The 12,317-nt window shown below is 46.6% G+C and overlaps 1 protein-coding gene across 1 annotated transcript in view; it reads left to right on the top strand.

Moving 5' to 3' along the window:
- Positions 1-913: 913 nt before the first annotated feature.
- The window catches only part of LOC107287657 (sodium-dependent noradrenaline transporter-like), a 43,979-nt gene continuing 32,575 nt past the window's right edge, over positions 914-12,317 (top strand). The window contains exons 1-3 of the mRNA XM_015816188.2: positions 914-952; positions 5,924-5,995; positions 10,255-10,567. Coding sequence (XP_015671674.2) covers positions 914-952; positions 5,924-5,995; positions 10,255-10,567 — 424 coding nt within the window. The remainder of the gene's footprint in view (positions 953-5,923; positions 5,996-10,254; positions 10,568-12,317) is intronic.

Here is a 12,317-nt window from a genome sequence, read left to right as displayed (position 1 = left end):
GGGTGTCAGACTGCCGGCCCATGGGCCGGATGCGTAATGACGAAACCGCACCCACCCCATTGCCGGCAATGGGGAAAAAGCTCCGATACGTCGCGTGACGTCATGAGTTTGACATGTCTGCCTTAATGTGATGCACGAACCAGGAAGAAGTTCTCTTCCTTGTACTGAACATTCTCATTTCTTAGGTCCACTACATTTGCAATGACTTTTCCTGCTGACTCTTTTTCTGATCATCCATCCACCTTAATCTAACATAAACCAAGATTTCTTTGGCTCAGTTGTACTACTCCTCAGTCCTCTGTGTATTTCCCAAAAGGGTAGTATCTTGGTTCCCCATCAGCCCTAAGGACACAGTTGTCCACCTGAATCCTATAAAGCATCTCAACTCTCTAATTCAATTGCACTCCCTTCATTTGGCCACAGCCCCCACCGATCATCAAGGAGAGTCAAGACGTCTGTTCAGAAATAATCAAATGTTATTAAAATATTGGTCCTAGCCCGAGTTGACAAATGGCTTACTCATCATAACCTTGGATGGTGAATTTCCAGCTTCTTTCTCAGCCTTGATGGGCTTAATTCAATCAACCTGAGAAGAAACAACTTACTTGCTGCTCTCCAGGAGACAGATATGACTGGCATGGCTACAGTTGAGGAGAAGAGCATAAAAAACAAAAAGCAAAATGCAACAATTTGTTCTGTGTTTAGTTTTAAAGGTGGGCAGCATCTCATCTTCAACTCAACTTTGAAAGCAAGGATGGAGTTCAGACCAGTGGAAACAGCAAAGGTGCCTTCCGTTTCAGAAAAAAATGACATGGAAAAGATCAGAAGCTAGAGATGTCAAAGAGGAGAAGGAATAGGTGATCTCACCTGCCTTTGGCTCTGCCTCTATTCCCCTGTTGCTTCATCTCCACCCATGACTGGCATGGAGACCCCAATAAAGGATCCCAATGGAGTATGGCCCTTGGCCCAAGAAGAGATTTCTTCCACGGCGGTCTTTTCACTTTCATCCAGAACTTTACTACCCAATCAATCATCCTTCTTGTTGCCTTGATTCCATCACGGAGACACACAACCACAGAATCACAAACATGAAATTGCTTTCCTATCTACTCTCGCTCCCATCTTAAACTGTTCAGCTTGACTTTGTTCCAACTCTGTATTTTGCAATAATAACTTGATTCTTTCATATTGATTTTTGTTGTTCAACAGCCAAAGACTTTCAAATCCCCAAGGAAGAATCTTCCTTCCTTCCTTCCTTCCTTCCTTCCTTCCTTCCTTCCTTCCTTCCTTCCTTCCTTCCTTCCTTCCTTCCTTCCTTCCTTCCTTCCTTCCTTTTTCTATGAAACAGACTTCTTTATAGAGGAACCTACTCTTGGAACTCCTAAAGCAATATTTTTAAAACATGGCAACTTTAAGATGACTTCATCTCGTAGGATTCCCAGCCAACATTTTGAGAGCTGAAATCTACACATCTTAAAGTTGCCAAGTTAGGAAAACTTCTTTACAATGTCTTCTTCTGAATGTCAATTTGTGAAGAACCAAATTTACTGTTTGGTCCCTACTTTTCTACTCCAAGTGATGGAAAAAGCTGATATTCGTCCATTGCCAACTTCTCCCTCACTTTGCACAGAGCCAAACGGCTCTTTCTGGTTCCTGGGCTGACCTGAAAACCTCACTGAAGCTTTTCTTTGAAATGTCATGAATGATAGAACACCAAGGATCCTCAAGAAGCTGAGCACCAGAGAGAGAAACCACACACTGACAAAATAACAAGAGCAAAAATAAAAAATATAAAAAAAAATCATTTTATTTCCAGGGAGTGGAAGAGCAGTTTCAAAAATGCAGGAGAAACAATTCAATCCTGCTTTAAAGAGAAGGATCAAGGAAGAGAAAATGATAAATCGTCTCAGTTTGATGGATGAAGGGTTCATGGTGCAAAATGTGCACGTTGAGTTGGGGGAAAAAAATAGACCGTAGGAAATTCAAGGAAGCTATGCAGCATTCTGAGTCTCTCCCGTTCTTTCATCAAGAACTTATCCAAGAGTCAAAATATGGATGACAGCAAAGATCCTCATACCACAAACATCTTTGTCAGCCAAGGGCCATGTTTTCCATTAGGCACGTCTTTTTTACAAAACGACACCAACTTCTTTTAAGAAAGAAAAGTTATGCCAAAGAAATTGGGCTGAAAATAAGCCATCTTCCCCCATCTTACAAAACTTGATGTCATGCCTTAATAGATCCCTTCTGTTGATGTTTTTTGCAGGAAACAATCTCTGCACCAATCCTTGATAGAGGAGGGTAAAATTCATCACTCGCAGCCAAATCGCACTCTTTTTTTTTTCAAATAACTTCGATTCTCTGCAATTTGTTAGCCCTGTATTTCCACCCTCCCTCTAATTCAGGAAAAAGCCAAGTGCCCAACTTTCATGTTTTGTTCCCATTGTTAACATATGTTCAAGCATTATAAATAGGACAAACTTAGTGCTTAACTTTCTGATTCAATTCAGAAAGTCAGTTTGATTTGGAAATTCAGTGAAGTTTCAGTCCAAATCTCCAGAGTTTTGCATATCTCATAGTCCACTGTAGATGTTTGCAAGGAAGTCCATATTTCTTAGCACTGATCTCAGTTCTGCTCCAAATGCATAAATTAAAGGAGTTAAATAATTATCTACCTACCTACCTACCTACCTACCTATCTATCTTCCATCTATCATCCATCATTCATCTATTATCTTCCATCCATCCATCCATCCATCCATCCATCCATCATCTCTCTATTCTCTTTCTCCTATCTATCTGTCTGTCTGTCTGTCTGTCTGTCTGTCTGTCTGTCTATCTATCTTCCGTCTATATCCATCATTCATCTATTATCTTCCATCTATCCATCCATCCATCCATCCCTCCATCCATCCATCATCTCTCTATTCTCTTTCTTCTATCTATCTATCTATCTATCTATCTATCTATCTATCTATCTATCTATCTATCTATCTATCTATCTATCTATCTATCTATCTATCTATCTATCTATCTATCTATCTATCTATCTATCTATCTATCTATCTATCTATCCATCCATCCATCCATCCATCCATCCATCCATCCATCCATCCATCCTGGTTTTTGTTTTGGCACAAATGGTAAAAATTCCACCCCAAAGGAACATCATTTCTTATCATGTGCTATTTGTATCAAATGGAGGGGGTCTCATTTATTTTAAAGCTTCTTCTACTTCTTAAGAATTAGTGTTTAAACAGCTGCTACCTTTCTAGCCAAAAGCTAGTTGACTTTATCACCCCTGGCATTTAATGTTTGCAGAGCAATGCAGCAGGTCTTGTTAGATTAAAATGATTTCTTGGATCTGTTTCCCTGTTGGGATTTTATTTGGTCTTTCAGCCTTTGAGCATCCAAAATTATGGAAGTGTTTTCAATCGTTTCAACCTCATTTGTCTGAGTAAAGAGACAGCACGTTGTAGAGATTTATTTTATTTTATTTATTTATTTATTTATTTTATTACATTTATATCCCGCCCTTGGAAAGTCTGCAATATGCCTTTGGAAAACACAAAGGCATATTGCAGACTGTGGAAATGGTTGTGGTTGAGTTTTGGGGTGGTTCTGTGAAGGCTTCCAGGGGTTTCATCACCAACATGTTCTTGAGGAGAAGCATTGGTGTAGGACAGGGGTCGGCAACCTAAAACGGTGAAAGAGCCACTTGGACCCGTTTCCCTCACAAAAAAAAAAACCTGGGAGCCGCAAAATGCGCACATGCGCATGCGCGCGCATGCGCACACACGTAACGGGGGCTTGATTCTAAATTGAGTGCACTGGCCAAAAAGCGAGGTAAAAATATGGTAAATTAATGCAACAGCACGAGATGAAAGCTCCGCTGTGATTGGTGTTCCCCCGTAACCGTGGAGATAATGCCCCGACTCTTCTCTCCCATGGAATCGCCCCCGCTCGCTTCACCCAATCAACGGTCCCTGCGCGACCCCTCCCACAAAAGAGTCGGTTAACAGCCGAGCGCGAGGGATCCTCCCACCCGTAGAATGCTTAGTTATCGGTTTTAAATGTTTTAAATTTAACCGATTTTTAGGAGAATTCTCAGCTTCTTAAGGAGCTGATCTTGAGCGGCAGTTATGTGTGGTTTAAACGGGCGCAACTGACTTGAAGCCTCAGCATCGGCTTGTAATGTTGCCAACCACGGACTCCCTCATTTGCTCAGTGGCTTCAGTGAGTGTTGAGGGGCAACGTTGTGCATACCACGCGGGGGAAGTCTCGCTGATTTCACGGAGTCTGATTTCTTAGTTTGAATATTTAAAACTCCTCAATGCCTGTGATTTTTTATTATTATTATTATTATTATTATTATTATTATTATTATTATTATTATTATTATTATTATTATTATTATTATTATTATTATTATTATTATTATTATTCAACAGAGCCTGTCCTGGAGGACTTTTTAGGCCCCGGATACCCCCCACCCCCCTCGACCGTCAGCCCAGGAACCCTCCGGACCTTCGGTTTTCTCGGCTTGCCAACGAGGCTTGCAAACTCAGCTCCTGCCAGGGAAGCAGCACCTTTTGGGACAGGCTCTGGGGAAGGAGCTTCCCTGGCAGGAGCCGAGTTTGCAAGCCTCATTGGCAAGCCGAGAAAACCGAAGGTCCGGAGGGTTCCCTCCTGCTGCGGAGCTGCAGTGCCTGGCCCTGGGCTGAGGGGGTGGGGGGTATCCGGGGCCTAAAAAGTCCTCCAGGACAGGCTTGGGGCCGGCCCTCTTTCCCCGGCTGCAGGAGAAGCACAGGCTCTCCACCTGGGCAGGCAGGTGAGCAAAACCCCGAAACTTTTTGCGTTCATTTGCAAAAAAGCAGCGAAAGCCGGTCCAGTTGGTCGTCGGGGTGCGGAACTGGGTTGCGGACGTTTGCCCAATCGAGTGGAGAGCCTGCACCTCCCCTTCTCCTGCGGCCGGGGAAAGAGGGACGGACTGGGACCGCCGGCTTCTGGCTGCGTGGCTGCCTCCCTCCAGAGCTGTCTTCCCCCCCGGCCATGCGCCACCAATGGGGCCGAGGTCGGGCCAGGCGGTGGAGAGCCCCACGGCAGCGGCGGCAGGACAGTGAAGGCCCGCAGCCACCCGGGCCCAGATGGGGCCAGGTGGTAGAGAGCCCCGCGGCAGCAGGAGGACGGCAAAGGGCCGCAGCTGCCCGGGCTGAGGTGGGGCCGGGCGGCGAAGGGGAACAGCTGCCCAAGCTGAGGAAGGCACCACCGGTGGGGCAGGGTGGTGGAGAGCCCCGCGGCAGCGGCGGCAAGCGGAGGACGGCAAAGGGCCGTGGCTGCCCGGGCCGAGGTGGGGCCGGGCGGTGAAGGGGCGCAGCTGCCCGGGCTGAGGAAGGCGCCACCGATGGGGCCGAGCAGTGGAGAGCCCCGCGGCAGCGGCGGCAAGGGGAGGACGGCAAANGCTGCCCGGGCCGAGGAAGGCGCCACCGGTGGGGCAGGGTGGTGGAGAGCCCTGCGGCAGCGGCGGCAGCGGGAGGACAGCCAAGAGGCGCCACGCAGCAGGTGGGGAAAGGGCTGGGCAGGCGCCGCGGGGGAATCTTTCGACTCACGAGACGGCCGAAAGGCGCGGGCGGAGTGGGGAAGCTACCGAGACCAAGGCGACCCCCCTCCAACTAACAGAGGCAGAGGCGGCAGCAGAGCAGGGCGAGGGGAGACCCACCGGGCAGGGAAGAGGCATCCCTAGACTAGCTCCTTACCCAGGTTCTGCCGCCTTTCCAGCAATCCTTCTGGCTCTTCCTCCGCTGCCACCACGTGCAGTCCAAAGAAGGAAAGAGGTTTGTGGGCAGTCCCACAAACCAAAGAAGTTCAACCAATCAATTCAAACTTCGTGAGAAGTTTGAATTGATTGGTTGAATTTTTTTAGTCCTACTTTTTTTTCCCCGGACTGCAAATGGTGGCTGAGGACAGGGAGCCGCAGGAGACGGCTGAAAGAGCCGCATGCGGCTCCGGAGCCGCGGGTTGCCGACCCGTGGTGTAGGACGATCAAAAAACAAGGGAGTTGTAGTTGGCCAAGAGTTTAAGGTCTCTCCATTTTCCCTCTCGTAACTGTGTACTCTTTGTACAGTATTAAGTTGTCGATCCCTCCTAAGCAGTTGAAGATGAATCATAATGATCCACATCCAAATTGTGGTCAACCTTGAAACGGTGTGAAAAATGTGCTAAGAATAATTGCAATAGCCTTGAGCAGTTATATTAAGTTTTGGAAAAAGAAAAAAGCTCCTTGTTCCCATTCTATACATGTAAATGGAATATAAATCATTGACACCACTGAGAGTCACCCAGGTTGATTTGCTGTTCAGGAAGCTTTACAACCTCTAGCATTGTCCCTCTAGTAAAGCAAGATGACTTGGTGGGCGATGCTAGATGGCACCAATTAGGTGGGCCCACCTCCATTTTCAATACTGAGTGTGAAGCAGGGGGTGTAACAGAAGGTGCTGCTGGTGTCTTGTGAAAGTTGTTCTCCCACAAAAGTGCTCTAAGTTTCAGGAGAGTTTCCACTTTCCAAGAGTGAGCATTATGTCAGAGCTTTAGAGACTGAGCCTCGGTTCATGTCATGCTTTGTTTACAGTACTCCTTAATTAACGTATAGGATCACTCAGCATCCATCAGGGCTTCCAACTTCTGGCCATTCATGATTGGTGTCACATCCATCATCTCTCTATTCTCTCTTTCTTCTATCTATCTATCTATCTATCTATCTATCTATCTATCTATCTATCTATCTATCTATCTATCTATCTATCTATCATCCATCATTCATCTATTATCTTCCATCCATCCATGCATCCATCCATCCATGCATCCATCCATCCATGCATCCATCCATGCATCCATCCATCCATCCATCCATCCATCCATCCATCATCTCTCTCTTCTCTCTCTCTCTTCTATATCTATCTATCTATCTATCTATCTATCTATCTATCTATCTATCTATCTATCTATCTATCTATCTATCTATCTACCTACCTACCTACCTACCTACCTTCATCCATCTATCATCCATCATTCATGTATTATCTATTATCTATCAGTCCATCCATCCATCCATCCATCCATTCATCTATTATCTTTCTCTCCTTTCTATCTACCTCGCTCCCCATCATCCATGTATTATCTCTCTCTCTTATCTGTCTGTCCGTCTATCCGTCCATCCATCCATCCATCCATCCATCCATCCCATTTATATGGCTACCCATTTCACAAGAAGCAACAAACAACATTTAATTAAAAAAACAATAACAAAGGGTCCCCCCATAAAGATACTTAGAAAGTCACTAAAGACCCAGATCTTCTCTCAGGCCGCCTAGCAGATTGGGCACAAATTTTTCTCCTTTTCTGTATGATTCTTTTCCCCCTTTTTTCCCCAAACCCCAACCCCCCAGACGGAATGCATAGCATGTGTTATTTACTTTATTTTATTCTCCTGGCTTTTTCTTGGGAAAAGTGCCCAGAGTTGGTTGAAGTTGGTCGCTCTTTAAATCTCTGCCCCTAAATGTAAATAAGTAAATAAGCCAACAAATGAAACTCTTGTCAAACCCGATTAGGGGCAATGTGGTCCTGACAGATTCAAGATTAAGCCTGCTTTGGGGGGTGGGTGGGTGAGAGCAAATCCAATTGAGGACCTTTTTTTTTTTTTTGTACCTTCAGGGGGCAGCTGATATTACATTTACCAGCCTGCTGTGTTCTCCCACCCAGAAGCTCAGGGGAAAACAAAGCAGAGAGATTCACTCCTAACCAAAAGAAACCAAGGGAAGAATTCAAGAAGTCTAGAAGCCAAGTTCTTTTTTTTTTCCCTTCTTTCTTCTTCCCATGCCTTGAAAATCGGATGTACCGGCCTTCAGGAGAAGCAGAGAAGAGAATCAGCTGCTCAAGGCTAAAACCTACTTTGGAAGAAGCTTTGCTGCAGGGCAGAACATCTGTGAAGCTTTATCAATCCAGTAATTCAATCATGGAGAGAGGTTTAAAACGCTCCTCCGGTGCCTTGCCTACAGTCTCTTCCTGGTCCTGAGGAAGAAGAAGAAGAAGAAGACCTTTCAGGAAGGACTCCTTGGAGCATCCTTGTGCTTTCTGCCTCCCCCCATCTCCAACTGGGGGAATGGACCAATTCTCTAGCATCTCCTGAAAAAAGTGGAACAGACTAACGGTGAGTCTTTGTTAAAGATTTCTCTTTGGTGTCCTCAGGAAAGGTAAGTGAGGTTGGGATCAGGTTGGGATCTTGTTGGCGATGCCACCAAGAAAGTGCTCAGTAAGAACAGGCGGAAGAGATCAGAGGGTGGCCGAAACCACAGACCGTGGTTGGGTGTTTCCGTGTGTGTTTGCACACACAGGTGTGAGCAATTGATAAACAGTTTTCAGCTCACAGCCAGCCGGACTGCCAACGTTTCTATAAAAATGACCTTAGTCGTAATTTTCCACGAGGGTTTGCAGCTTGTTTTAGTCTCTTAGGCATTTCTGGATTGCACACCTGTGTGTGTGTGTGTGTGTGTGTACAGTTACTAAAGACACCTTAGCCAGCCTGTCCCCAACTGATTCACCGGAAAGAAAAGAGAATGAAATTCAGATTAGTTTATTTGAAAGTGAAACCTGGGTAACATCCTAAACCACATTCTGATCACTCCAAAAGCTATATCTATATATCTATATCTATAGATATATAATGAAAAGATTCACACCAAGCCCTGGAGTGATGTGATGCTTGAGTGTTGATCATAGTAATTGTCCGGTAAGGCAAAAATTGATCCTGTTGAGATAACCTTTAGGTTTAAAAAACAATTTTAGTGGGAAAAACGTTTTGCATCCATCATTAAGCCTGATGGTAGAAAGAAAGAAAGAAAGAAAGAAAGAAAGAAAGAAAGAAAGAAAGAAAGAAAGAAAGAAAGAAAGAAAGAAAGAAAGACAAATCTAATGGCTACACTGACTTTAAAGAATGCAGGAATACACTTTTTTAAAAAAATATTATCAGTAAAGTTGGTTTCACTGTTTCTTGCCCCTTGATCCAGGTGAATCTGGAGCTATTTGGGTTCTGTTCTTGTATGGTTTTCTAACTTGTATATATAGAAAACATGTGAATGATAGTTTACAGCTCAGATTGGGAAATTATTTCATTATACAATTGCAAATGTAGGCACTCTGTGAATTTCTGCAAGACAGATTCTGCCTAGGAGATAAAGGAACAGCACCAACATACCTGGCAGGCTGGCAGAATTAATTCCAGGTGGCTTAAAGCCACACCTAAATTCTAGATTATGAATCGGATTGTAGCAATTTGGGCACACCAGCCTCCCATTGAAAGTGAAATCCCGCGTTTGCCCACCTCCTGCAGCCCTGGAGAATTTACCAACTCGAGTTGCTTTGCCAAAAGTTTGGCTTTGATTCGGATTCTGAAACTTTTAAAATCAGAACCGCTTCGCTGCCCCTGTTGGCGCACTTCCTCGGTTGTCTATATATAAGTGGAAAGGGCCCATTCAGGATCCAGGAAATAATCTTGGACTTCCGAGAGCCGGCCCAGGGTTTCTCCTGCGGGAGCTCTTCGAAAAGAAATCTCTTTGGGATCTCTTTGGAAAGCCGCGTCCTAGCTAGCAGCTGCCCGATCCCGCGCGCCGAAGTTTTAAGTGCCATGAAGACATAGAGCCGCAGCGACGGGTGGGCGCCGCGTAGAACCCGCCACGCTTGCCCCCTTCGGACCCGGGGGCGAAGGGAGTCCGCTGTTGAGATTGGAGCAACGGTGTATGTGTGTGTGTGTGTGTGTGTGTGTGTGTGCGTGTGTGTGTGTGTGTGTTAGACCTGGATAGCGCCGTCGCGACTCCGTCTCCCCAAGTCTGAAGGACCCTCTGTCTCGGCTAAGAGGAGAAGAGCAGAAGAAGGGGGTCAGCTCCGCCTCGGCTCTTGATTTTGGGGAGAAAGAAGTGACCGACCTGGAAAGCCCCCCGGGAAGCCCCCTCTCGGGGTCGGGTGGTGGTCTGGGGGGGGCGGACCTGCGGGGCGGGCGCTTCTCCGGCCCGAAGCTTCTGCTGGCCCTGCGCCCTCCTCCCTTTGGCGGCGCGTCTTTGCGCCGCGCTCTTGGAGAGGGTGTCCGGCGCAGCGGTTCCTGCGCCTCCTGGTTCGCTCGCCTGCCTGCCTGCCTGCCTAGCCGATCTTCTCCGCTGAGTTGCTTTCTTTTTTCCCCACCCCCGTCGCACCTCCAGAGTGAAGATGATTAAGCCCCTGGTCCAGCCGGAGGAGCGCAGCTCGGCCGGGTCGCCTTCTACTCTGCCGCCGCCGCCGCCGTCGCCTCCCGCCAAGAAAGACGTGGAGCTCCTTCTGGTGAAGGAGCAGAACGGGGTGCAATACACCAGCAGCCACCTCCTGGACCACGCCGGTCCCGGCTACAGCTCCGCCGGCGCCCCGCTGCAGGAGCGCGAGACTTGGGGGAAGAAGATCGACTTTCTGCTCTCCGTGGTGGGTTTCTCGGTGGACCTGGCCAACGTCTGGCGCTTCCCTTACCTCTGCTACAAAAACGGAGGAGGTAAGTCAGAAGACACCCGAGTTCAGTCAGCGAGGGGTGGGGGGGGGAGACCTGGATCGGCTGCCTTCCCCACCCCCAAACCTGTCAGTACATCCCATCATCTCCACCTCAATGGGGAAGACGGAAGGAAGAATAAGGGAAGACGGCCATCCGGCTTCCCTTTGGCCCTTGGTGTTCTTGGTTTAGGAAGACGGGTGCGTATGGGTGTGTTTGGCACACCTGGGGGGGTCAGATCCCACTCTCCTTGGGAGGGATATGCAACTAGAAGGCTTTGGACAAAGTTATAGTTTCCATTTGTGACTTCTCTCCTCTGGAGAGCTGGGCTGAAGATCCAGAGATGGCACCCTGGTTTGAAGGAACTTTGCTTCCAAGAACAGAAATCCACAAGGATTTCATTATTTAGATCGCTACAGCTCTAAACTCATAACTTGCCTCATAACCAGGACAAGTTTAAAAGCTCAGCTAGACTTTATTTCTGATTCCCTTCCCAGCTTCTTTTGCAAACCTCAAAGCAAAGCTCAGATCAAAGGCAACTTTGTACACTTCCGGCTCTGGCCAGCTAAACTCCTCTTGAAACGCATGCAGAGATGGTGATAGACTGCTACTGAGCATAGAAGCTCCAATAATGGTCACTCAGGCGCTTCTCTCCCCCTTCCAGGTCTCCTGGTGCACTTTTTGTATTGTTTTGCTTTTTTTTTTGTACAGTCCAGATTTTCAGTGGTCTTCTACTTCGGTGGCAACAGAAGCAACCACGTTTGTCTCTGCTTGTTTGCCCTGAAGTGTTGAACTGTGTTCAAAAGTAGCTATGTCCTAGAAGGGAAGCAGAGGGAGGATTGTGATCCTAACTGCTTCCATATTGTAATCTGGCATGAATTTTGTCACTGTGGTAAGCGTTGTAGACTCTGTTTAAAGACACTTCCCTTCTTCTCTCGCCTGTGCAGAGAACATTGTAGTCCTCTTTTAAGAAAGCTCAAGGTTCTTTGGGGCCACCCTCAGCATAATTGCTCCAGAAAATGAGTTAGAACAATGTCCATCTTGCACCATCCAGTTGCAATTCTCAAGTTTTCCAGCCAGCCTGGATAGAAATTTGGGGTTGGTTGGAAATTGCTGGGTTGGGGAAGTTGGGCTCCAGCAATGAACACACACACACACACACACACACACACACACACACACACACACACACACACACACACCTTCCCCAGTTCAAGGTTATACAGCAATCAGTTTTTTTGTTTTCAGGTGCACAACCATTTGGAAAATAAAGACTGGTATTGGAAAAAAAAACTTGGAATGGTCCTTTGGTTAAGAAGAAACTGGATTTTGCTAGTTACTACAGCTGTAGTAGAAGATTGAGGGATTTAGTTCACCACAGTGGCTCCAGAAAAACCCACGTTCTCCAAAGAGAACTATGAAAAACTTCCTTCTGAAATCCTGGAGTTTTAGTACATTTTATTTATCGATGTAGAAAATACAGACTAAATGGACTGGTGTTTGGTCATACAACTTCTGATGTTCCTTCCTGTGTTCTCATGTACACTCACGTTAAGCCTGGCCCCTCTCCATAGGTTTGTCCCTCCTAAGGACTTTGCCTGTGGTTAGCTCCTCCTTGAATTGTTCCAGAATGAACAATTGGTATAAAGAGCGATGTCCCTATTGCTAAATCTGACTTTCCTTCTTTGGCATCTGTTCTGAGTCACAATGGCCCAATGGTCTGGTCGGGATTTCTAGAGGTGCCACTGTTGATGGA

The sequence above is a fragment of the Protobothrops mucrosquamatus genome, unplaced genomic scaffold (genome assembly GCF_001527695.2).
Source record: "Protobothrops mucrosquamatus isolate PMUCROS unplaced genomic scaffold, P.Mucros_1.0 scaffold_111, whole genome shotgun sequence".
NCBI lineage: Eukaryota > Metazoa > Chordata > Lepidosauria > Squamata > Viperidae > Protobothrops > Protobothrops mucrosquamatus.
The sequence above is the reverse complement of the archived record's forward strand: the minus strand, read 5'-3'. Positions and strand labels throughout refer to the sequence as shown.